Source organism: Euleptes europaea, chromosome 7 (assembly GCF_029931775.1).
Source record: "Euleptes europaea isolate rEulEur1 chromosome 7, rEulEur1.hap1, whole genome shotgun sequence".
Classification (NCBI taxonomy): Eukaryota; Metazoa; Chordata; class Lepidosauria; order Squamata; family Sphaerodactylidae; genus Euleptes; species Euleptes europaea.
This window is the reverse complement of record NC_079318.1, coordinates 54,362,160-54,389,669: the sequence shown is the minus strand read 5'-3', so window position 1 is coordinate 54,389,669 and position 27,510 is coordinate 54,362,160. Positions and strand designations below refer to the sequence as shown.

General features: G+C 41.7%; 1 protein-coding gene across 2 annotated transcripts in view; it reads right to left on the bottom strand.

The window, feature by feature from the left end:
* The window catches only part of UBR2 (ubiquitin protein ligase E3 component n-recognin 2), a 60,306-nt gene extending 37,886 nt beyond the window's left edge, over positions 1 to 22,420 (bottom strand). The window contains exons 1-11 of one of the 2 annotated variants that reach the window (XM_056853140.1): positions 22,324 to 22,420; positions 16,770 to 17,029; positions 12,842 to 12,920; positions 11,065 to 11,178; positions 10,371 to 10,501; positions 6,828 to 6,966; positions 5,486 to 5,548; positions 5,009 to 5,129; positions 3,174 to 3,281; positions 2,186 to 2,274; positions 909 to 1,007 (exon numbers count right to left, since the gene is read on the bottom strand). In XM_056853140.1, coding sequence (XP_056709118.1) covers positions 909 to 1,007; positions 2,186 to 2,274; positions 3,174 to 3,281; positions 5,009 to 5,129; positions 5,486 to 5,548; positions 6,828 to 6,966; positions 10,371 to 10,501; positions 11,065 to 11,178; positions 12,842 to 12,920; positions 16,770 to 17,029; positions 22,324 to 22,401 — 1,281 coding nt within the window. In that variant the 5' untranslated portion in view covers positions 22,402 to 22,420. Of the gene's footprint in view, positions 1 to 741; positions 841 to 908; positions 1,008 to 2,185; positions 2,275 to 3,173; positions 3,282 to 5,008; positions 5,130 to 5,485; positions 5,549 to 6,827; positions 6,967 to 10,370; positions 10,502 to 11,064; positions 11,179 to 12,841; positions 12,921 to 16,769; positions 17,030 to 22,323 lie in introns of both variants that reach the window. The other variant, XM_056853139.1, reaches the window with a different exon arrangement.
* Positions 22,421 to 27,510: the final 5,090 nt, after the last annotated feature.

Sequence of the window (27,510 nt, the reverse complement as noted above, 5' to 3'; positions counted from 1 at the left end):
TCTCTGAATACCAGTTGCCCCAGTGGAAGAACCCAAGAAGTGGCTTTGGCCTCCAGGCCATGCTTGGAGGCCTTCCAGGGCTGTCTGGTTGTGGTAAGCAGGATGCTGGACTAGGTGGACCTTTGGGTTGATGCAGCAAGGCTCTTACATGCAACCAACCACCATTCATAGCCTACTGAAAAATAGTACACAATTCATGAACACTGGAGAGTTACATGGAAGGTTTTGAATCTCTGACAGCCTGGAAGCAGGAATATTAGTAAGTATCTGTCACACTTTTGTCCTGCCTCCAAGGAACTCAAGATGGTTCTTTCTCCTTCCATTTATGAGATAGGTTAGGATGAGACAGAACAACCAGCCAAAAGTCACCCAATCAGATTAATGGCTAAGTAGGGATTTGAACCAGGGTCTCTGTAGTCCTGGTGTGATACTAACCAGTATCACACAGGCTCTCATGAGAAGCTGTTGCAGACATGCCTGGCACTAAAAACATGCAGTGGAAAATATTCAAACCATTCTTAACAGGATTCAAAATCATGCACCTTTTAGTTTTCCCACCCTTTATCTCACCAAGCCTCTCTTCACTGTGGCTCTTTTCAGAATAGCAATTCATCTAAGGAATTGTTATAGCCCACCTACAAACATAATGTGGCGAAACTAGTGATCGAATACGCCACTAGAGGAAGATCTACATGGGGCTCTGAGCCGAAACAGTGTTTCATTCAATATGTATGTACTTACAAGTGAAGGCACTGTGAATATCTGTACCGAGAGGTCAGCAATTGAGTACTCTCTGTCGTGGTCATCTTTCACATAATCATTCTGCAATTGCTCATAATTCTATTAAGAAGGAGGCAAAAAAGGCAAAGGGTGCCAACTATCAGTTTTAAAAAGGCAGCACTACTCACCAGAGTAGGTACAGTGAAGAGCTGAACAGATAGAGCAGTCACCGACACTGCCCGCTCGTGATCATCCTCCATAAAATCTCTCTGCAACTGCCGGTAATTCTAAACAACAAGGGGGAAATTCACCTCTAATCCACACTGACTGGACGTTTTAATGTTTGCAGTGGGGAAAACTGTGCTATAACTGTGTTTTTTTAGAGAAAGTGAAAAGCAAACTTACGTTACAAATTATCAGGCCAGTTATAAGATACATTTATAGCAACAGTAGTTTCTTGTGTAATCGAGGAGGTTAATTAAAAGTATCAGTTGTTATGTACAATTCCATTAGAATATTGTCGAAGGCTTTCACGGTCAGAGTTCATTGGTTCTTGTAGGTTATCCGGGCTGTGTAACCGTGGTCTTGGTATTTTCTTTCCTGACGTTTCGCCCGCAGCTGTGGCCGGCATCTTCAGAGGAGTAACACTGAAGAGACACTGTCCTTCAGTGTTACTCCTCTGAAGATGCCTGCCACAGCTGCGGGCGAAACGTCAGGAAAGAAAATACCAAGACCACGGTTACACAGCCCGGATAACCTACAAGAACCAATTCCATTAGATTTAGATGATATTCAGAGGCAATCCGGAGAGCAATGCGCTGTATTTTTACTTTCAGAGTATTTGATTGTCTTTCTTAGAGAGATGTCGGGGGGAAACGCAAGGTCGCTTTAGCCTCCTTTATTCCGTTTCAGCCAGGATTCAGCCAGGATCGAATGCACATTCGGCGAAAATGCATGCGTTCGATCCTGGTTGAAACAGGGAATAAAGGAGGTTAAAGCAACCATGCGTTTTCGCCCGTCAGAGCTCCCCTACCACCAAAAACATAGGCTTAGAAGGCATGTTTGATACGTGGTAAAATAAAATAACCGTGAAAAAAAGGAAAATGTTCTCAATTATAAAAGTGGTAACATACACCATTCAAATCACAAAGGAATATAAAATTCCCATGTTTAGGCTACAACCCAAAGTATGGTGGTATATGCGTCAATGTGCCCAAAGAGATCTCATAGAAGCAAGTTCCCTATTAATGCAGAGGCCAATTCCCCAAAGGCATAGTACCTGTGGAAATGCACCTGACATCATTCAGTGGGAAGCCCTTGAGTACAAAGAAGCTCCAGCTGTGCCCCAGGAAGCCCACAAACATAAGGAGCCCCAGGTGGTTTCTGTTTAGTGAAACGTATTTCATTCAAAAGGTTGAAATGTACATTTTTAAACGCATTTCTCAATGAAGGCAAAGTCACTTACTCTTGCAAACCGGACAGCAAAAAGTTTCTTGTATTTCAAATCCATAAGGAGGCTGCTCATGAATAGCTGATGATACACACTTCTGGCTCCTGTTTTTAAGAGTTAGGCATTAAAGTTGATTACACAATAGCAAATGATCACAAAATAGTAACAACTTTTGAACAGCTTTGAAGCATTCGCCAAGAATATACATATATATTTGCACTAGTGAGCAACAGAGTCACCAGTGAGGGTCCTTCAAGTCCCAACCCAGGTCCATACATGGAGACAAAAAGCCAATTGGGATCCCCCACCCCATCTGTGAAATTAGTTCACGAGCCCAATGAGGCCTTAGAATATTTTTTATTCAAAATGGCAGCCTCTCCATGGTGTATGGCAAACTGAGGATTACTACAGGGGAAGAAGGGAAACACTGGGCAGTAGTCATGAGTTAAGACATGCCACAGCATCAAACAGTATTTATTGTAACTCATAGCCAATCGGCTTCATTGTTCCATCTCTTTGAGGATGCAACTTTTGGTTTGTTTTGCAGTGGTTCCCAAACTGTGCTCCACAAAATATCTCCTAGTGCTCCATGAAGAGATTGGAAAGAAAAATACTACTGTCATTCAGTTTAGTATACAGGGGCTAGGTGAAAATTAGTGCTCCGTAACAAATTTCTCTACTGAAAAGTGCCCCACGACTCAAAGTTTGGGAACCTCTGGTTTAGAGTACTGCTGGGCACAGCTGGATGCTGTGTCACATCTATCCTCACTCCCTATGGTCTCTTGAGAAGTATTTCCCTAGTTAAGGTGCCTTTTAAATATCCATTTTAGAGCCTTCTATACATCAGAGATTGCCTGGTCTGCACATGCCCTCTCTTCCAAGTTGCTTGTTGCCTTGTCTCTGATTACTCATACTGCTCTGGCTATATGGAGGAAATGCGTATGTGGTCCCCACCTGTAGAATTACACCATAATTTATTTTCTTTAAATACAGAATACCTTACCTTTCCAGAGTTTAGAATCAGACAGCATAAGCTTATCAACAAGAGAAGAATTTTCTCCCTCTGGTCCTTCCTGTAAGCCAACTTGACACAATATTCTTCGAAGACCGTCTGGGAGCATTTTAAGACAGAAGAAGCAGAAAGTATGAACAAGTTTACTTTAGAAATAAAATTTCTGCACGTGAATATATTTGTACTTAAAATATTTATACTTCGCCTTTCCCCTGTGGCTCAAGGTGACATACCTCTAGGTCGTAACTATATATAATAATGTAAACCCTACTAACCCTTCCACACACACACATCAAGAAAACACTTCCAGCTCAAACCTCATGAAAGCCATAGAAAATAAAATGGCCTTACATCATGCCCTAAAGACCTCTAAGGATAGCAGCACATCCCTCCCCTCCTCAGGGCATTAGTTGGACAAGGTGGGAGCCACTATTCGAGAGGAATGGTTTCTGATAGATGCCAAACAAGCAATCGAAAGTGGGGGACAACCCGGAGGTGGCAACTAGAGGACTGTAACTGGCATACAGGACACCCTGAACCCAACTCTAAAACTAACTAACAGCCAATGTGGCTGTTTTAAAATAGGCAAGATGTGTTCCCATCAGCCAGTCCCTGGCAATAACAAGGCCACCACATTCTGGAATAACTGTTGTTTCCAAGCTGTCTTTAAGGGTAGCCTCATGTATGTGCTACAAGACACCAACCATCAGGTTACAAAAGCATGGATCACCACGGCCAGATTGCACAAGTCTACAAAAGGCCAAAACTAGTAATAAAACTGGTAATAAAAAGCACTCCACTTTTCAAGTGACAGAGCTGGGTCCATGTGCACATTCAAGCTCCTAACCTGCTCTGCAAGCACCAACTGCGCTCCAACCCAAACCAGTAGATCCTGTCCCTGAAAAGCCACAGCCTTCCTGGCCAATATTACTTCGGTCTTCGCTAGATTCAGCTCGCTCTGCCTTAGGCACTTGACCAAAGCCCCAAAACAGTCCTCAGAACTGAGATGGATGCATCTGAAGGTTTAGATATTTAAATATACAGGTGACCATTACCTGCTTATTGATGACATCCAATCCCAAAGCTCTGGATGATCCAATTCAGCAGCCACATATAAGTACTGAAGCACAAAGGTGGCAAAACAGAACCTCAAGGCCTTCCACAAGTCAAGTCCCAATCTGTTGGCTCTACTCCTCCAGTGGAAATTGTGTCTGCTCAAACAAAAGACCAACACTACCAGAGCTGGCCCTCCAATTCCAGCTCTAACCAATGCATAAGGACGAAAGAGGGACAACTATTCCCTGTCCAACTTTAAACGAAAACCATCCACCAGTGCAACCAATCTGGAACTAAGGCATCTTTGAGGCCTGTAGCCAACATGCAGAAACCTAAAATAGAAAGTATTACCTGGTTTAATTTTGACTGGCCAATCAAATTAGGGCTGATTTGGCACAGCGGGGTTGATTTGGCACAGCGGGCTTTCTGCAACTTAACAACCACCTCACTCAAAATAATAAAGGCAAGGACCTAAGACTGCACCCCTCTTAAAAGTATACAGATTTATTAGCGGAGCATTATGTCCAAAGACTGTAAAAAAGTTTACTACTCATGCTTCGGCTAAACAGTGCCCATGAAGAACACAAATGCATTTTGGGGACTATATCATGTTAACAACAATTGCCAAAGCTATACACGTTTTCAATATACTGTGGAAGAAAAAGGTTCTGTTGTGCATGCTGGTCTACCATTATGTCCCAAAGAGGTTATCTATTTTAGCCTTCACTTATATCAGTTGTACACTTCACAAGTGTGTTAAATTCCAATACCTGAATATCCAATAATATTGCCGAGCCAAGTCAGAAGCTTCAATCCAAAGCTTTGATGGGCGACAATAGATGAATGCATGACTTGAACCTTCAGTGGCTTAGTCTGGCGACTGGTATTTCTCTTAAGAAAAGAAGGAGGGGGACATTAATACATTTTACCAAATCAGACAGTACTTTCAGGTCAATTTTGTGTAACACATACATTAAGAACATTAGCAGAAATCTGATTTTCTGGGTTTTTAAACAGCAAATCTGCCCAATGCAGAAGCATTGCGTGCCTTCAACTTTTTAACACAGTAATGTATAAAATCTGAATTCTGTTCAGATTTTATTCACACACACCCCAAATGTATCCTTAACATTTCAACACACAATTTTTTAAATGGCAATACATAACTAGTTTAGAAAGATATGACAAGAATGCTGAAGTTACAATTTATGCCATTCAGTGAAGGAAAATCAAGCTATGTTACTTACCACTATCACTGATTTGGCTTGATCACAGTACTGAAAGTCACCATAACGAACCGACCTGCGTCCCTGTTAAATATGTTAATGCCGTTAAAAGTGTAACAAACTTTAAACACTACATTTTAATACTTCATTGAAAATTAAATAATTGTTTCAGCATCTATACTGCCCATTTTTGAATGAGAAAAATGTCATACTACTCTAAATTAAACAAATATCTACTCTGATTCTGTAACAGTAGTACACTAAGAACCAGTATAGAAACCATGTCCTAATTTCAGAATGGGAACAAAGAACAAGACTGCAGCCTCCCTCCCAAGAAAATTCCCTCTCCTGGTCACTCACTGACTTCTCCACATAAACCATGATGTAGTATCAGGAGCCCCGTGGTGCAGAGTGGTAAGCTGCAGTACTGCAGTCCAAGCTCTGCTCACAACCTGAGTTCGATCCCGACGGAAGTTGGTTTCAGATAGCTGGCTCAGGATTGACTCAGCCTTCCATCCTTCCGACGTCGGTAAAATAAGTACCCAGCTTGCAGGGGGTAAAGGGAAGATGACTGGGGAAGGCACTGGCAAACCACCCTGTAAACAAAGTCTGCCTAGGAAATGTCGGGATGTGACATCACCCAATGGATCAGGAATGACCCGGTGCTTGCACAGGGGACCTCTACTTTTAGTATTAGATCTGCACTAATGTTAGGGTGAACTATGTTTCTAAAAAAAAAAAAAACTTGTTAAGCAGGGCCTAATAAACTGATTCCTGGGCATATTTGAGATTTTCTCTTTCTTTTACTGCACTGGAGCTCTCCCAACTTTTCGCAGTAGCCATGTGATCTATGCAACATTTACTTTTAGCCTCAGAAAAATCATGCTGCTTTTAAAATCATTCAGTGTCCCAGTGTTGGAGGCACTGCTCCTATGGTCCACTGCCAGGGAAGAGCTGAAAAACATTTCCTGGGCGTACAATGTGAGAAGGATGGTGTGCTTCAAAAAAGCACTGCCCAGAGATGCACACAATTACTTGTTGCAGTGATTATGGCTTGCAATGTACTGCCAAAGAATGTCAGCCTGGGAAGGCATCCAATAAGAAAAATGTCCCAACTTTCACAGCATGCTTTTCAAAGGAGGGGCAAACCTACACATAAAAGAGCCTGCTCTTGAAGAGGGCCAATTTCAGCAAGAACAACCAAGCTTTGAACTATACTGGAGTGTTGCGCTTTAATAACTGCCCAGCCATCTCAATTCATCCAAGCAGCCTTTAATCAGTCAGCTTAAAAGACTAAATGTTTTAAATGCACCAGACCTCATAATTTTGCCCATTTCAACAAGAGTCTCAAGAAATTACTTACATCTCGGTCCACAGTAGTGGCAAAAGCAATGGCTTCCTTCTGAGTACAATTGACAGCTTTTTGAAGAGTATAAATAACCTGTTCGTACGTGTGAACTTCATCATTAAAAAGCATGCAGTAGTAAGTATCACTCTTCTCACTGTAAAGACAATACTTGCATTTAGTATTCATAACAATGTAGACGAATCAAGGAATTTTCTTCGACATCATTTGACTAGAGAGGCTCCAAAAGTAACCAAATCTGGAGCTCTCATGAATGTTTGACAACCTTACAGTAAAATGCACAGACTTTCAAAACTCTCTGAACTGCATCACTATTTTTATTGGCTTTTTAGGATGTACAACCATAAACCCTGATTTATCAGATGTCATTTAAAACCTTTATTCTGAAGCTGAATGTTTATAATAAGACAAGGATGCTTTATAACGCCCCTTCAATTCCAGAATTCACTCTTATCACTGAAAATCTTGACATGATCAGAGATTTGGGATTTGGATTAGAATCGCTAAGCAGCTTTAACATTCCACCTTGGTTTAAATGTAACATGGAACCATGATCTAATTAAACGAACTATGGTTAGTGGATCATCCAAATACAGGGCACACCACTTACAATGGTTAGTTTAGGTACCTCAAACCAGAATCAGAAGGTGGCTTAACTATGGTTTCACATTACATATGAATGCAGAATTCTGGCTTAATCTTGGTTTGTTTGCTTCCTTCTGCTTCCCTCCTTGCAAGACATCTCTGTAGTTACGAGCAGTCAAAAATTCTCTTGCCTTTCAGCGCCTCTCACTAGCAGATATTTTTGCTCCTAGTATGATAGGTAAAAACTGGGCCTGAGCACAGACCAAAATTTGAGGATTCCCTACGCTTGTAGAGCCACCAGCCAATGACAAAGCAGCTGGCGACTCTTCAAGGCTTCCTTGGTTGAGGCACCACAATGCAGGCCAGGATAACAGCTGCATCAGTACAAGGAAGGTGGAAGAAAGCATTAATGTGCTGAAGCCAGGACTGAAAACGAACTAAAGGGGGGGAGAGAGAGAGATGTCAACCTAGAACAAACCAGGAAACCAAAGAGGTTGAAAAAAAGAAAAATATGTATTTGGAAATATCAAGGACAATTCCAAAAGGGCCAAAATTATATTAAATCACAAAATATTTAATGAAATCGTAAATATTAAAAACTGTTCATCAAAATTCATCAACTTTGATTATTTTATGTATGTATATATTCAGATTTCTAAACTGCTCTCAATCCTCAGACAAACTGGGTTCAGGGCAGGTTACATATATAGGTACCTTCCTCCAACGTAAAACACTTATTAGTAAAATTACACAAATACACATGGGGCTATCACACACTTACAAGCATCTTTTCTATGACCAGGTATTTATAAATCACGTAAAATACATGTACACCAAATGGGTTTCGGCTGCAAAGCCTTCCACAGTGGTTTAAATATGTACAATAAACACCATACAATGTTTTTGTTAAAATTACAACATGCCTGACCAAAGCACTGAACATCCTAAAAAAGATAAAGAAGAAGAATTGGTTTTTATATGCTGACTTTCTCTACCACTTAAGGAAGAATCAAACCAGCTTACTATCACCTTCCCTTCCCCACAACAGACACCCTGTGAGGTAGGTAGGGCTGAGAGAGCTGTGACTAGCCCAAGGTCACCCAGCTGGCTTCGTGTGTAGGAGTGGGGAAACAAATCTAGTTCACCAGACTAGTGTCCTCCGCTCATGTGGAGGAGTGCGGAATCAAACCCGGTTCTCCAGATCAGAGTCCATTATTCCAAACCACCGCTCTTAACCACTACACCACACTGGCTCCCTTGTATATATACAAGGGAAAACAAAACAATATGGTTTAGATTACTGTGTGAGTACTTTAATACATTTAAAAGCAAAATATAATTTTTAAGGTTATTAACTAAATATATTTGAATTACACCCATCAGATGTAAAAACTTTTACATGGACTGGGTATCTCTCTTCGTTATAATTAATTAGGACCACCGGAGATAACTTTCCAGATGGTGGTAGTTAGTTGACCATTGGTTCTCGTAGGTTATCCGGGCTGTGTAACCATGGTCTTGGTATTTTCTTTCCTGACGTTTCGCCAGCAGCTGTGGCCGGCATCTTCAGAGGAGTAACACTGAAGGACAGTGTCTCTTCAGTGTTACTCCTCTGAAGATGCGGGCCACAGCTGCTGGCGAAACATCAGGAAAGAAAATACCAAGACCACGGTTACACAGCCCGGATAACTTACGAGAACCAATGAACTCTGACCGTGAAAGCCTTCGACAATATTTAGTTGACCATGTTGTAACTTTAACAAAAACATTGATGGTGTGTACTGTACAAATTTAAACCACCGAGGAAGGCCTTGCAGCCAAAACACATTTGGTGTCATGTTATTAGTAACTATACTTGGTCATAGGAAAGATGCTTGTAACTGTGCGATATCCCCATGAGTATAAGTGCAATTTTACTAGAAAGCTTTTTTACACTAGGGGAAGGTACCTATATATGTAACCAAAGTTGATGGATTTTGTTGCATCGATTTTTATATTTACAATTTGATTAAAGATTTTGTGATTTAATATACTTTTAGCCCTTTTGGAATTGATCTTGATATTTCTATATACAAGATTTTTCTTCTTTTTTTCAACCTCTTCGGTTACCGGAAACCTTACCAAGACAAACAAGACTGAATGACCATTTGCAGACAAATCCTGGTTTCATAAACTAACCACAGCTAAAATAAGCATCGGCTTAATGTTACATCTGAGTCAAGCCTAAATTGAGCCTCATCTGCATGGTGCGAGAAATAATCTGACTCAGAGATGTTGACAATGAACAAGATAAAGGACTGTTGCTTGACATAGTATATACCAAGCTTTGAGTCTGGAGCAGTACTTCCAAAATGAATTCAAACATGTCTTGAAAAGAGATGGATTGACTCTAAAGGAAGCCATGGCCCTCAATTTGCAAGATCTGAGCAAGGCTGTTAAGGATAGGATGTTTTGGAGTACATTGATTCATAGGGTCGCCATGAGTCGGAAGTGATTTGACGGCACTTAATACACACACATGCCTTGAAAATCCAGAAACACTTAATGATCATGATAGACCTGTTCAAAATTATATGGCATTAGCAACTTGCCCAAACAGAGCTACAGCAGGATTTTTTAGTTGACAAAAAGGGGGAAATAGTACCTCTTTCAGTGTACAAAGTTAGCTATAGCACAAATCCCACTTTCAGCAAAACAGCTGAACAAAAGAAAGCCAACATATCGATTTAGAATACCATTCCTTTTATCATTAAGGAGATCCATTGCAACTTAAGGGAAGCTAGTTACAGAAGAGTAAGCTCAACATTAAGTACTAGTCAAGTCAATTAAGATGGAACTGAGGCACAACAAACTTTCTTTGGATTGCACCCAGTGTATGAATAAGGATGCAATTAATACCTTGAACCTGAACATTTGTTCCAGTCTTGAAAGCTCAAACGTAACAATTTTACTTACACAGTCTCTAAACCTGGTGGCAGCTCATTTTCCTTTTCCCATGTTAGTATATCTACAGCATATTGGAACATGATAGCAAAAATATTATAAACCTTTGCTATCATATCTTCTGACAAGTGAACAAGAGGATCCTAAAATAAAACAGAAGGAAAATTAATCAGAGACAGCATGTTTATAACTTTTTCCTAGTTCAGGATGCAGAAAAAGAGCACATTCGTTTAATTACGGGAGTTGATATCCTTAAATACTATTTTTACTCTGGACAGTGTTGTTTTAAGCTGTCAACACTCTGTTTTTGGGCTCAGCTTTTTAATGCTGGATTTTAGTTAATACCTTTTAATGTTTTTGTTTTTTAAAAAATCCTGTAAGCCACCTCAAACAGGTTCCTGGAGAAGCAGCAAACACATTTTCTAAACAAATACACACTACTCTTGGGGTGTTGGTGAGGTTTCTCTCCATTAAAGCTCCCAAAATGACGAACAAAATCTGCAAATAAAATACAGTCCGCTGAATTAGCAGCCCGAGACGGTCCCACTCACTACAGAAGGAACCTTTGCCCACACAGTACGAAGTGATATTATATGGCACAGGTAGGCCTACAATTAGGCAGATTTCAAGAATAAAATCTGAGCTTCACTCCTTTTTCTTGCTCAGCAGCAGCACATCGTCATTTTGAAAGACTGTACATTGTTACCTCTTCTTCTGTGGTCTCTGAAGTGTTATGTTCATGTTTTTGGCAGTAAGGACCTTCCTTCCAAGCTTCAGTATCACCACAGTCACAAAAACCTCCTCCACCAGATGTTGTCATCTGAAGTATTATTTAAAAGAACAATAAACTCTGCTTGTTGAATAAAAACTTGAACAACTGAGAAGACAGAAATATTTCCAAACACTGCTGGCCAATTTAAGACTTTCATGGTAAAAAAACCTACAAGGTATTTCACAAGTACACAGTATATTTCAATTCCTTATGTGTGGCATTTCAATCGACCCTATGAAACAGCAGAGACGGGGTAGGACACTGTTGAGCATTTATAATATCAGTGTTCAGAGCTGAGACAAAAAAATGCTCCTTGCTTTTAGGAGGCAAGTCAGATGCAACCTTCTACCTTACTTTATATAAAATGCCACAGAAACTGTTCCAGCTCAAGCCTCTGCTTGTGCCGCAACACCTACAAAAGGTGGTGATGGATCAGTTTCCCAGCAGCAAAACATATCAGAGTCAGACAGACACCTGAGTCTGGGTAACCTACAGAAATGATACATTACAATGACTTTGTGTAGAACGTAAAAGAATATCTTAAATTTATCCTATGGGTCTTGCAAGTCAAACCTAAGCAGTTACCCCTTTTATAGAATAATAGAGTTGGAAGGGAACACCAGGGTCATCTAGTCCAACCCCCTGCACAATGCAGGAAATTCACAACTACCTCCCCCCAAAACCCTTAGTGACCCCTACTCCATGCCCAGAAGATGGCCAAGATGCCCTCCCTCTCATGACTTCAGTGAACTTTAAAAAGTATAGCTCTGTGTAGGATTGCGCTGTCAGTCACGTATTTATCTAGACTAGTTCTAATTTTAGGTTAGATTAAAGGAAATGCTGACCAAGTGGCATTTTGATTTCCAATTACACTGAACTATATAATTAAGTAAAAAAATTATTGGATATTCTCAGCTTTTAGCACATCACTTGTTTAGGCTCTACTAGAAATATCTGATGACCCTAAAGATAGTTTTCATACTTAAATTACAGTGCTAAGTGACTTGTGAGAATACGACAGATGGTGGCCTAACTGGTAGATAAGTTCATTTATTGCATACTACCACATTCAATTAAAAACCGCTACCTATGCTATGTCATTTAAGCTTATGATCTGCAAAGTAAAACTCCTAGTTAGTAAAAATTCCAACATTTAATTTTGATCAAAGTAATACTGCCTGTGAAAACACCCAGGACTGCCTAGGCAAGGGGGAGCATCTCCTACCTGTCACTGCATTGCTCTTTCTACTGAGAGAGTGAGAGGAAAGGAAAAGATGAAAGAATAGGGCTACGGTAAAATCCCCTACTGTTTGATTCATAATAACAACAACAAGAATTCAATTTTAGGTTGCCCTTTCCCGACCAGGTCGGGCTCAGAGAGGCTTACAACATTATACAATTTTAAAACCAGTACAATATATAATCTAAAACTAAATGTCAATTAAAATCAACAGTGCCCTTAACTCGTAAACAGCAACACTATTCCACCCATATAGCAAAATAACAATAATGAACATTTTCAGCAGTTGAAGAAAAGGGGGGGGGGAAGAGATTGGAGGCCAGCAGAATAGAAACTGTTGCTGCCCTCAACTGTATGCCCAGTGGAACAACTCAGTCTTACAAGCCCTGCAGAATTGATTCAATAAATAAATTGGATACTGAAACAAAGTTGTCACTAAAAACAAATACGTATTTTAGCAATTTTACTAACCCTGTACCGATGCTCTCTATGAATACTTCCCAGAAAACACTCCATGCATAACACACATGTTGGGTCAACTGCACAATCTCTGAGGGGGAGAAGAGAAGAAACAATAAACACATAACCAACCTTTTAAGACAAAGCCTACAATGGCCAAAAATACAACACATAGAATATGGCCAACAAACCTCCTGAAGCCCATTCCACAGCCACTGAATGAGAAATTCGTGGTTAAGGGAATGGACTATAGCTCATAGGAAGAGCCTCTGCTTTGTATGCAGAGGGTCCCAGGTTCAATCCCCGGTGTCTCCAGTTAAAAAAAGATCAGATAGTAGGTGATGTGAAAGACCTCAGCTTGAGACCCTGGAGAGCTGCTGCAAGTTTGAGTAGACAATACAACTTTGATGGACTGATGGTCTGATTCAGTATAATGCAGCTTTGTATATGTTTATGTATGTTCAAGTCAAGCTTCTACCCGAAGACCTAACTTGGAACTAATGTTTATAAGCTACAGATAATATCACTAAAACAAAACAGAAAGTCTTTCGTGATCAAGGGGATAAGCAGTCTTCCTGAACTGGTTAACATGCTGGCAAATATGGAAGCTCCACATGCATAGATGGTTGAAGACCTGTCTTTCGGAGCTAACTTTTTGGAGTTCTTTGAGAAAGTGAACAAGCATGTCGATGACAGTAACAGGACAGAAATTATATACTTGGACTTTCAAACGGCTTTTGGCAAGGTACCTCGCCAAAGAGTAAGCTTACCAGTCCTAGGGTAAAAGGACAGGTCCTCTTATGGATTAAAAATTGCTTAAACAGGAAGCAAAGAATAAGAATAAATGGACAGTTCTTACAGTGGAGGGAAATAAGCAATGGGGTCCTACAAAGATCAGAATTGGACCCAGTGCAATTTAATTTGTTCACAAATGATCTGGAACTGGGGATGAGCTAAACTGGCAGATGACACAAAATTATTCCGGATGGTGAAAACCAAGGATGACTGTGAAATGCTCCAGGAAAAGCTCCACAAACTGCACATGTCAACGATGTTCAAATGTGTAAGATGACTGCCATTGCTATATGCCAATGGGATCTGAACTTGTTGAGACTGAGATGAAAAGAGACCTTGGGGTCGTACTAGATAGCTCAATGAAAATGACAACCCAGAGTGCCGCAGCAGTGAAAAAGGTGAACTCCACAGTGGAAATTACTAGGAAGGGGACTGAAAATATGAAAACCAATATTATAATGTCCCTTTATAGATCTATGGTGCGCCTGATTTGGAATGCTGTGTACAGTTCTGGTCACCATATCTCAAACGTGCTGTAAAGGTGCTCTCCCTGGTGAGGCAGGACGGAAACTGAGCCAGTGGGTGGAGTCCCACCCAGGAGAAAAGAAGTAAGACTTAGTCCTGCCTCCCCAAGCATGCAATGGGAATGAGCTTTCAAGATGCCCTTCCCTCAGAGCGAGAATAGACATTACAGAACTGGAAAAAGTACAGAAGAGAGCAACCAAGATGATTAAGGGGTTGGAGCACCTCTCCTATGATGTTTTAATGTTGAGAAATTGTTATTTTATATTGTTGCGAGCTGCTGAGCCCAGTTTATGCTGTGACCGGGCAGGATAGAAGTCAAATTAAAAAAATGAGGGAAGGCTAAAAAATCTGGGATTTTCATTTTTAAGAAGAGACAACTAAGGAGGGACATGATAGAGGCTTATAAAATTATTTATTTGTTTTGATTTATACCCCACCTTTTCCCGGCAAATTATGTATGAGGTAGAGAGAAGTGGCAGAGAGACTTTTATTTCCATCTCCCAAAATTCTACAATTTGAGGGCATAAAATGAAGTTGATGAGCAATAGATTCAGGACACAATGAGTGATTAAAACATGGAATTAGCTTCCAGTGGGTGTAGTGATGACCACGGGCACAGACAACTTTAAAAGAAGCTTAGACAGATTCATGGAAGACAGATCTATTAGTGGCTACTAGCCATGGGGACTAAAGGGAACCTCTGCATTTAGAGGCAATAAACTTCCAAATACCAGCGCCAGGAAGCAACACTGGGGAAGGCCTCAGTCTTTATGCCCTGTTGCAGGCCTTCTGTGAGAGACAGGATGCTGGACTAGAAGGACACCTGGTCTGAGTCAGCAGGGCTCTTCTTACATCTTGGATGAATACGTTGTATTTCTGAAATATTTCCACCCTATAGGTATACAAGCTATACAAAATAATTCCCTAAGATGTCTACCATTAAAGTGTTCACATGAATTACACTCCAATCCATCAGTGTGCTTACACAGCAAGGGGACAGAGCTGGGGACAGAGTTAGCACTAATGTGGTGTACCATCTGCTAGGATGGAGGCATGGTTTTCCCCACTGAAGTTTCACAGCATCCAAATGCCTAATTCTACAAGAGGCTCCCAGAGCACATCAGGTCCTAGGAACTCCCAGTAAGACAACAAATATTAAAATATATTTTAGAACAGATTTTAGAAGCACTGGGTAATGCTTTCTCAAATAAAAAAGGTAAACCGGGTACGCTTCAATTTCTTTTCCAGCAAAACTGGCTTGCAAATAAGAAAGAGAGCAAGAAAAGTATATTTGTTGAAATAAGAACTTGAGTCCTGGTTGTAACACAGCATAAAAGACTGCTAAGAGCCCTACACTCCAAGAACAGGGAATGTTAAATTAATTTAAGAGTCTTTTCCATTTCCCCCTTTTTTAAGGGTTATATTAACAAAAATGCAATTATATTAGCAATTAGTCTCTTCTCCACCTCACAGATCACTTTAAACAGAAAAAACAGAAAAGTTCCAACAACATTTTAAAAAATCATAGCTATTCAGTTGATTGTATGGCTTCAAATATCCATGAAGCTACTTTATACTGGGTCAGACTATTGGTCTGTCAAGGACAGTATTGTCACAGACACCCACTTTAATGGTAGGGAATTTTAAACAAAGTAGGCCTGAGTATTTGCATTTTAATTCTTTTTTTCTGTTTCAGCATGGTTCTCACTATCCCAACCTTAACTGCAGATGATTTATGAATCAATGGCTTCATGCCCAGAATAAATCAAAGAACAGGTACAACACAATTTGAAACAAGTATTCTTTGCGCAAGTGTCATTTTATGCTCAGAGGTATCTTACATCATGCCTTCAGAGCAAGCGGAATTAGATGATTTAATGCAGTCATGTGATGTTCACATAACTGGGTCTATATAAGGTAGCCATACCCATCACCTGAATCTCTCAGATCTGGTTTGCAGTGAGCCCATCGTCTTCTTTTCAGAAAATGTTTTTGTAAAAACCTTAGAAATGGTATCTTCTCTTTTAAATTTGAGATAGGACATGCACGCTTTTCATTTTTAATTTTCACTGACATATGCTAGTGATTAGACTGATCTTAAATATATTTAAAGATAACATTGAATCACTCTGGAAAAAAGATAACATTGAGTTATTGGGGTTAGGATACAAGGTTTTTACTTGACACCTGGAATAAACTTCTGACCTCTCTTGAGTCAGAGGGCAAATTACCTGTCAGATACAGATTGTTAGAGAGAATAATCATTTCAGTAGAGCCTTGTGGTTTAGTGGGCAATGTGTTACTTTGAAACAATCAGAGAAACACTTAGTTTCCATACGTCTGTTTTAAAATTAATATTTTTCCTTAGGAGTAGAATTCTATAACAGTACTGTTGACTCTGACAGAAGCTTTCCAGGTTTCAGAGGTCTGTAACATCACCTAATACCTGATCCTTTTTTTTAACTGGAGATGCTAGGGGTTGAACCTCGGAACTTCACCAGGCAAAGCAGGTGCTCTGTCACTGAGTCACAGCCCTACCCAATATAGTTCAAATCATTCAACATTAAGGGACCTCAAAGTTTAAGAGAAACATTTAAGAGTTAAAGAAAAATCTAGTTACCTGCAAGAGTATGTAGGCTCTCCAACTTTAAAAACCCGGCCACAAAGATGTGAAGGTTTGTTTGATTGTTCAAGTTTCTGAAACCCAAATGTAGGATCTTCACCACATAGGTACCATTCCATTGGACCTAACAGAACATGTTGTGCAAGCATGTCTTCTCTTTGTGGGGCTGGGTTAGGACCCCTGCAGTAAATTTTAGGAACATAATGGGCTAGATGTGTGTATATTTCTTTGGGAAGGTCAGAAGTTTGCAGCCATTTCTTAAAGGAAAAAAAGGAAAATACATGAATACCAAATTAAAAGTTTCATAGCTATTTCACATATCTTTTAAAAGCATCACAGCGGTGAACATATTTTCCTATACACCAGGTTAAAAAAAAAACTACAAGAGGTGTTGCACAGAAAACACAGGTCCAAGGCCAGCTGTTTATGCATAGCTAGTTATGCAGTTCTCTGAACTTAAGTTGTTCCAAAATTGGCAGACTTTCAAAAAGCGTTCAGAAGGCAGATACAACTCTCACTCACACATAGAAAAATGCATAATCCTTGTTTGAATATAAGGGGCTGTCCTCTTGGATATAAGGTGCTGTCCTCAATTAACTTGCCCTGGCAAGAACCAGAGAATCAAAAGGATTTACTACTTTGAACATTTTCTTCAACAGAATTCTGCTGACACATTCAAGGCTGCCCCCCCCAAAAAAGGGGGGGATAACCAAACCACACCTATTGTTTCAGCTTGGGTGAAGGGATGACTTCAGAGTTTTTTAAAAGATAACCAAAAGGCACAGCTTGAAAAGCTCTTAAGAGTCTCTTTTCTTTTAAAACTACATTTACAAATAAAGAATGCCCAAATGGGTTGTCAAAGCTTGTCAGGAATGAAAGTGTATAAGCCTCAGTTCGCATGGCCCCAAATAACCCAGCTGTCATGTTTGGTGTTTTTGTAGAATGTACACAATTACAGGGAAAGTTGAAGAGTAGTGCACAGCTGTGAGCTAGCATGTAACAAGAAATGAGAGGGGACAAGGGGATTCAAGTGACAAAAGTGAGACTGATAGCTACTTTTCCAAGGAGGGGTTCATTATTACCACCACTAAACACAATAGTATGCTTCAAACTTAGAACCACAGAACCACAGAGTTGGAAGAGACCATCAGGGTCATCTAGTCCAACCCCCTGCACAATGCAGGAAATTCACAACTACCTCCTCCCCCCCAACACACACACACACACCAGTGATCCCTACACCATGCCCAGAAGATGGGAAAAACCCCTCCAGGATCCCTGGCCAATCTAGCCTGGAGGAAAATTGCTTCCTGACCCCATGGGCATGTAAGAAAGGGCCATGAGAGCCAAACACTGATGCAACCCTTCCTGCTCTCCCTCTCATGATCTGCCTAAGTTCACAGAATCAGCATGGCTATCTAGCCTCTGCTTAAAAACCTCCAAAGAAGGAGGTTTTTTTATCCAAGTTCAGTACACTTTGATCAGGTTCTGTGGCAATGAGAAAACCTAGTAAGTCCATCATTGAATCGCTGCTGTATCTTCCACAAAAATCAGTTGTTTTCCAGCACTTTGGGAGAGCTATTCAGATTTAACCAAATTGTGAGAATTTATTATACATCCTGCCCCTTACTCTGCAAAGTTTGACTCTTCAACCAACACAGCAGCATTTTTTTTCTAAAAGCTGCAGAACATTTTCAAGCAATCTCACCAGCAGAAGAAACTGAATTACCACTTAAATGATGCAGCTTAATTGCAGTGTTTCACAGACGTTTCCTTTATTGTACCTCAGTGCAAAACATTAACTTTTAATTCTGCCAATACTGAAGAGTTTTCTGATAGAGTTTTTCTGAAGCAACTCTCCTTTTCCTGCTCACTTTCTGATGCCTCAAAGCTATGGTAATTGATCTACTAAATCTAGCATTCATTTATCTTTGGTCAGCAGGAGACTGGGGATTTTTCCATTTGGCAGTGAGCAAAGACTGCTGAGAGGAAAACTAAGGCACATTTGTTTTATTTTTTCCCCAGTTACTTTCAAAAGATGAAGATGGGGGAGAGGTACCATGCAAAGTTCCTGAGAGGAAAACTAAGGCACATTTGTTTTATTTTCCCCCCAGTTACTTTCAAAAGATGAAGATGGGGGAGAGATACCATGCAAAGTTCCTCCTTAGTTTCCTTTAAAGGAACATGTGTACCAAATCCTAAATAGTACACTAAAAAAGGAAACATTTAACAAATTATTTGGGTTTTTATGGCATCCGCTGCTGAAAAAAATCTAGCCTGCAAGCACTAGTATCGTTCATATGCCTCAAAACTGGGAACACTGCTACAACACATCTAAGAAGAGGTTAAATTTATCCCGGTAGAACTCATGGCTTTTCCCCAAGGATCCTGGAAATCATAACTTTGTAAAAGTACTAAGAATCCTCTGCCGGACACTCATAGCTTCCCTCATGGTATTGCTGATGTCAAGGGAGAAGGGCAGACCACAGAATAATGAGCTGGACCAAACTAGCCCCACCATGAAGAGAAGTCAGTTCCTCTCTTGCACATGGTAAAGGGGACAGTATTTTTGTGATTTCCCCATCATCTTTGCCATACCCCACATCATTCCCAAGTTTTAGGGGCATAAGGAACTGCAGAAGGGGAAGGGAGAAGTTTTATTCCATTAACTCTGCTCCACTTGCAGATTGTTAGATTCAACCGATTACTCCTTGTGAATTTGTTTTTCAATCTAAGCACTTAAAAATCTTTACTGTGCTATGCCCAGTGTGTGAAGAAAGAATGTGTTTTAGTCACATCTGTAAATTTTTCTTTCAAAATGTAATCAGTAATCCCCTGTCTTGCATATCTATAGTATAGTATTTTTTTTAACCAATCATGCTAACTGTTATTTTCTGATGCAAATACTGCATACATTACAACGAAAAATTATGTTATTTCCAGGTTTTATTGTAAGCACAATACATCTCCTGTACATTTAACCAAAATACTAGCTGAACAGAATGTGTCTAAGAAGCTATGGAACTTTTTGAATAAGCCAATCATGCTACATTTGCAATAAAATCAGAAAACAACCATGAAAATTAATATCAGGCTATTTGGTGACTGCATAAAAATATCTTAATTCTATACTACAAACTGCAATTTATTTTGGCCTGATTGCTGCCACAAAATAAAAAGCCTATTATAATAAGAAACTAACTATCCTGATTGTTCATTGTAAGACAACCAAAAATTTCTAGTTTTCATATCTGTACTTATATGAAAGCTGGTTAATTTCTAATAGCCTTTCTTTGCTGCATAGTGAATTATCATGTTCTCATAAAAACGAATCCCTTTTGTAACACACAAAACTATCTTCTTCAGTTACTAAAACAGGATAGCTACACATATGAGGAAAGGACTAAGTTTTATATGTTTGCCAATCACATCATCACACCTTGTATTTAACACACTCGAGTTAATTTCTTTCAGGAAAGGTTTCAAACCCTTTAGGCCTCCAACCTTGCAAATAACTGAACATTTCAAAACCGCCCACATAAAATGACTACGCATATGGATGATCAGGAACCCCAGATATAACCAAGCACATACCAATCTGAAATGCATATTATAGTATATTAAAACAGAATTCTGGTCATACCCTGTACCAACATCATGACTATTATTATTAACAAAAGTTCATCCCATTTTTCTGCCCTTAAGGGGGCTGCCAAGTTGGCTAGCATTTTAAAGCATACATGATACAACTACATTAAAAAAACACTGAAATCAACCCCTGCCCAAACATAAATCATTAAAACAATTTTAATAAGAGTTAAAATACATACAAAACATGCAAACATTGGTTATGAAGGAGAACCATGTTAGAACACCACATACTGCTTCTGACTTCTGATTTTATCTTGGGGAAAAAAGGATACTGATTTTAAATGCTCCGTAAAACCTACAGTCAGCCTATAAATCGATACATTCTTGAACCTTGCAGAGAAAGCAAAATTTTTTTACTGCCCCATGCTTGTATCACATGAATACCTGAGTGGTGTGTCAAGCAACCTATCTGAATGGTAGGAATCATCTGCCTGGAGGTGATGAACAGTTACATGCAAATAAGATCTAGTCCACACTGCTAATAAACGCTGCCTCCTAGAACAGGTCATAGGAACAAATGGTAGTCCCATAACCAACTTCATAACCATAAAAGAGAACTCAGAGGTTAGATTAAGAGGCAACTAGAAAAATATTCCCAAAAGGAACAAAAGTGGTACACTTGAGCAACCTGGCACAAGATTGCTGAACCATAAATTCAGTGGAAACAAAAGCAATGTTTACATAAAGATACAGCAGCCTGTAATTGAGAGATTCAAAGGGAGCCTGGCATTTCTGCTGAAATCTTAAGAGCAAGGCCATCAAATAAGGGGGGGGGGGAAGATCCTGGAAAGAATATTGTAAGTGCACAATGTCTGTAATGCAAATAATTTAGTTACAAAGTTTGCTAACCAAGTCCCTTAACAATTTATAAACAACAACAACAACACACAAACTGTACCACTTAGAAAGGCCAAATTCTAGCAGACTTGAGGATTACACAGAAAGCAAAAAGATGTTTACAGTCACTCTGGTCGATGCAGCCAGCCAGTGCATTCCTGAAATGTGTCCCGACTAGCCAGTCACTATTACAAGCCTTCCAGCTCAAAGGCAGCACGTAATTAACCCTGTTGCAAAAGGTGTTTCGCTAAATCACCTCTTGCCCTCCTGATCACGTCCACCGTGTCAACTTGCCAAGGCGAACAAAACAGCTTTCCTGACAGTCCCACGTTGGTTCGAGAAGAACGGCTGTGCTCCTCTGCAGCAGCAGCAGCAGGACCAAACAAAGCACGCACACGCCTACAAGCCCGGGCCCCTTGGAGACTCGTTATTGCATTGCGGCTTGGCCTCTGGCGCGCCACGGCCTCCTCCATCAGATGAAGCGGGCAGAGCGCTGACTCCTACCTCCTTCCCCCGAGGAACACACCACCGTCACCCTCACAAAAGGATTCTGGCACTCTACCAAACGGTGACCTGCCTTTCCCTTCAGCACAAAGGCAAGTTCTCTCCTCCAGCTCCACGCGACCTAAACCAACAGCTCCCATCGGTTTGCTTCGCCAGCCCTGGCTCTCGGGCGTCCCCTGAGCCCATGCCTCGCCAGCGCCTCTTGGTCGCCTGGCCCCTGACCTACTTCTGCCACCGTCCGCGCGACCTCGCAGCGCCCCACCGGCGACCCCCGGGCGCCCCTCTCCTTGCGGCCCCCATCCCCGAGCGTCCCCGCGGCTCCGCTCCTCTCCCTGACGACAGCCCAACTCCCGGGGGCACCTCTCCTACGCGCCCGCCTGCTTGCCTCCCGCCAGGCCCGGCCCGTCCCGCCGCTCCTTCGACCTCCGCCCTTCGCTTCAGCCCCGTCTCTGACACCCTGCCCGCCTCTTCTTTTCAGCCCCGGCTTTCGCTCCCCCCTCCGCGCCCCTCGCCTGCGCCCAGCGCCGTCCGCGGCCCTTGGCGAAACGGCGAGCCTCACCAGGGCGGTCTCCTCCGCGGAACATTCCAGCAAACTCCCGTCAATGCCCTGGACCTCCGTCTCCAAGTCCGACGCCATCTTCCTTCCTTCCTCCCCCTCCTCCGTCGCCAAGTAAATGACACCCGGAACCGGACCCAGCCGGCCTCTCTAGCAAGAGACCCGGCTTCCGCTTGGCGGCCCGCCCTCCAACCCCGCCTCCGCTCAATCGGCCCCGGCCTTGGGTGACCGCCCTCGATCCTCCTCCCCCTCCAGCTGAGGATTGCGCGAGGCATAATGGGAGTTGTAGTCTTTTTGGCTGAGAAGGGCTGACGCGAAGGACTCTGCGCCCTTCAATGAAATGACGCGCCATTCCCCCCCCCCCCACAATCCCCTTCCCTGCTAGTTCAGGCCTGGGCATAATGCGTTTCAAAGAGTAACCTTGATACAGTGAGTTTATTGGTCCTGTATCTATCAGGAGTGCAATGAAGGCAACAGCCCACAAATAAAATAAGAGGTTTCTGGCCTAGGGATGCCAACTCCAGGTTAGGAAATTCCTGGACATCATGCCATAGTATCCAAAGCAGCCGTTTTCTCCAGGAAAACTGATCTTTGTCATCTGGCAATTAGTTGTAATTCTGAGATCTCCTGACCTAGCTCTGGGCTGCGAAATATCTGGAGGTTTTTGGGGTGGAGCCTGAGGAGGGCAGGGTTTGGGGAGGGGAGGGACTTCGACGCCATCGAGTCCAATTGCCAAAGTGGCCATTTTCACTATCAGCTGGAGATCAGTTGTAATAGCAGGAGATCTCCAGCTATTACCTGGAGGTTGGCAACCTTAAAGGTGCACAGCTGTCTGCTCATCTGGGCCCAAGGAACTGCTGCAGCACAACTGTGTGACAGCTATAGATTGTTGAGGTTTAAGGAAAGGGAAACAGGAAAATATATATCTAATCCCTTCACTCAACAATCATGTGCGGCTCTGTTGGGTGTGGTGAAAAGATTTCACAATCTTTTATCCCTGTGAGATTCTTGACAGGGCCTTAATGAAACCATCTGCATTGCACAGTGCTTTTTTTAAAATGTAGGCATCTTAACCTGCCCGGATAAAACAGCTTCTGACAACATAGCATAACTTAACTACTATCCCTTCTTTCCATACCCAGTCAGAAACACAAATGAGAACAAATGGTCACAGATCTGACATTAAAAATGGAGGAACATTTCAGTCTCCCAGGGCATTCGGTTGTTGAACTTAGTGACAATTTAAAAACAACAACAACAACACTGTGGGGGAGGGGAACTGCAGCATGAAACTGCTAAATTATAATTTATTAGCAAATTAGATTATACTGAATTCAGATTAAGACAAGATTAGGTTATCTTTCCCATTTTTTAAAAAAAGCTAATGATTGTGATTGTGAATGGCTCTCTCTGATCTTACCTTTCCTCTAGCTGGTTCTGCATAAACAAGTGCTACCCTTTGTATTTTTAGGCCTTTCGGCCCCATTGTTTAATTTCTTTTTGTACACAAACAGGAATGGCTAGCAAAATGCAGTGACAGGATGAAATCACTGGGAAATCCCCACCCCCCTGCCAGTCTCTCCTTCTGCCCCATAACATCACTTCTGGGGAAAACCTGGAGGTGAGTCAGGAAACACCACAAACTCTATCGTTTTACCATAGAGTTTCCAGTTATTCCTAGAGCTACCCAATGTCACTTCTGGGTTTTCCCGGACGTGACATCATGGTACAGATGATGCAGCTCCCCCCATGTCTCTGCCCCTAAAGCTCCCACTGGCCTGGTAACCTTACCACAAACAGCTTTACTTACCATAAACAACTTTACTACTCGCCTAAATCACATAGACCTATGTTTGTGTCCTAAAAGAAGATGAGGATCAACTGCTGTAAAGCATCTAAACAGATATTTTCATAGGTAACCAAGCAAAGGGATATTTTCAAGTCTGTCCTAAGAAGCTTGGTAGCCAAGTATGAATGGTTTGAATACACACGAACACATTATGTTGCCTTTTATTCAGACCGTTGCTCAAAATGTAATGCCTGTAAAACTAGGGAGCTTCATTGGGAAGGGACATGGGTGGGGCATGTCATCTGCACCACAACATCACTTCCAGGAAACCCCAGAAGTGACAGTGGGAGGTTCTAGGAATCGGGGGAAACTATGGTAAAGCTACCTGGCATCACTTCTGGGTTTTCCCCAGAACTGACTTTGTGGTACAGATTTTCTCGATTAAAAAACCAAAAAACTTCTACCACTGCTCGGAGCAATGACAGGTAATAAGGGCTGCTGGTGGGAGGCCTCCCACCACAGCAGGATGACTGGCACCCCTAGTCTAACAAGGTCAGTAATGCATCATCTGAATGGCAGCAGTTCTTCAGTAACGGGGATTGCAAGGCAGCAAACCCTTTCCCCTTACCTCATAATGCTCTGATGCTTACAATATTATTCTCTAAACCCCACACCGGTATCAGAAGAACTGAGGTAAGTAGGGACAGAAATGCTTTAAAAAATGGAACACCATGAAGTAAAGGAAAAGGATGTCAGTAAAAAACAGAACCACCCCATCTCTTTTACTTGAATAATGGGACATGTAAATAAATACTTGTGTATCTCCTATAAAGTCTAATTTGACACTCATTCTTTCCCACCAAAATCAACCAGATTTACAAGTGCCTATCTATAGGTGGATTGTGCCCACGTATTTAATTTGTCCATAGAAACAACCTGTGATTTTTTAAAGACAGTTTTTGTAGTAATATTTTTTTTCCCTTGAGTATTGTGCCAAAGGAAGGATGACGTATATTTGGCACTTCATCCTGTAGGGAGCAGCAGTGTACAAACATTTACAACATGTGTACTGAGTTTAAGAGAAACACTGCTTGATTGAAGTTACTTGCACATACATTTTAAGGACTAAGCAAGTCCAATTTATATTGACTTCTTAGTTTTTTATAGTGACAAGAAAGATGGAATCTGGCAAAAGGTTTACTTGCCGTATCAGAGAAGACTTAACAACATGTCATTCAGTGCAGCTATTTAGAAGTAAATCCTGCTAGAATCAACAGGGCTTATCAATGGGTAAATATATTTAGGAGCAGGATACAAGTATGAACAGACGTTGAAAAAGCCACCTCATCAGTATTGATGCCTGTGGGACACCGGTGTAACTAGTCAATATCCTATGCTCTCCCAGCTGGGATATGATAGAATTAAAAACAAAACAAAACCCCCTGCCAAGTCTAAGGAACTGAGAGCACAGCAACAGCACTGGACATCTCTCAGACTCCGACATTGGTCTGCAATCTGGGCCTGTCTCCTTCTCCAGAGTTCTTTTAGTAGGGCTTGCCCTGGGAGAAGAACCTCAGAAAACAGCACATTCTTCCCACTCCTGTCAGTAACTTCTCCTTTGTTGCTTCAGGTGAGATCTAGCCCTTCCTCCTTGGTTCTCCCAGGATGCACCTTTTAAAAGGCTGCCTGGGGGTGGGACAACTCCGGCCCTTGGGGGTTGGCTGCTGGCTGACCCTGGTGTCTGGTGTAGTGGTGAGCTAGGAAGCTGCTCCTGTGGCATCACATTGGTAGGGTTGCCAGGTCCCTCTTTGCCACAGGCGGGAGGTTTTTTGGGCGGAGCCTGAGGGCGGGGTTTGGAGAGGGGAGGGGCTTCAATGCCATAGAGCCCAATTGCCAAAGCGGCCATTTTCTCCAGGGGAACTGATCTCTATCGGCTGGAGATCAGTTGTAATAGCAGGAGATGTCCAGCTAGTACCTGGAGTTTGGCAACCCTACGCATTGGGCTTCTGCGGTCCTCCCTGGATTATTCCCTTGGCACAATGTGGAGTCCTCTGTCTCCTTGGAGGCAAGTGCAGGGGGGGGGAGGAGATCTGACCCTGAACAAGGTCATAGCATAGCCTACAACCAATCACAGAGTGGCATGATGATGATACCCAAGATATTTAAGGGCTAGGACCCACGTTAGCATGTGTTTGAGTTGTGTCAAGCATTTGTGAGTCGACTTGTGTCACATATAGCTAGTATCATTAAGTATCTTAATTCCTATTTACCCAATTTCTCCCTGCAATCCAAAAATCAAGTTATTTTAGGGATTTATTATTGATTTATTATTTTATTAACAAGATTTTTACCCCACCTTTCTGCCCCCATAGGGTCACCAAAGTGGTGAACAAATTAAAACATATAAATGGGGTTGCCGGTCTCCAGGTGGTAGCTGGAGATTTTCCGCTATTACAACTGATCTCCAGGAGACAGAGCTTAGTTCACCTGGAGAAAATGGCCGCTTTGGAAGGCGAACTCTATGGTGGCATACCCCATTGAAGCTCCTCCCCAAAACATGCCCTCCTCAGACTCCACACCCAAGATCTCCAGGTATTTCCCAACCCAGAGCTGGCAACCCTACACATAAATTAAAGTCTCATCTTAAAAGCTATTAAAACCAACACAAATACATCATTTAAAAAGTATAAAAAGAACAGTTAGAAGCAGGGATTACTGAGGGAATGCCAAGCTAAACAAAAAAGTCTTCAACTGCTGGCAAAAGATGGCAACAGAAGGGGACAGGTGAATTTGCTGCCATTACTGAGAAGGCCTTCTCCTGAGTTGCCACCCACCTAACCTAAGAAGGTAAGAGCACCTGAAGCAGGGCCTCCAAAGAATACTGCAATGGTCAGATAGGTTCATAAAGGAACAGGTATGTTGGTTCCAAACCATACAGGCCTTTAAATGTCAGCGCTAGCACCTTGAATTCTGCCTGGAAACAAGCTGGGAGCCAGTGTAGATAGAACAAGGCTGGTGTGATATTATTGCTAAGACACACTCCAGTCAACATCCCAGCTGCAGCATTCTGCACCAATTGAAGTTTATGAAGACCTTTCAAGGGCAGCCCTGTGTATAGTGCTTTGCAGTAATCTAGATGTAACCAGGACATGTAGCACAGTGGCCAGATCGTTTCTGACCAGGAAAGGCTGCAGCTGGTTAAGAGGCACTCCTGGCCACAGCTGCCACCCGCTTATCCAGCAGTAGGCCTGAGTCCAAGACCACCCCCAGACTACAGAACTGTTCCGTCAAGGGGCGTGCAACCCCATTTCATTTCATTTTCATTAATCTGATTTCTATCTCACCCCTCCCAAGCTTTCAAGTCAGGCTTGGGGCGGCTTACAACATATTCCACAATTAAA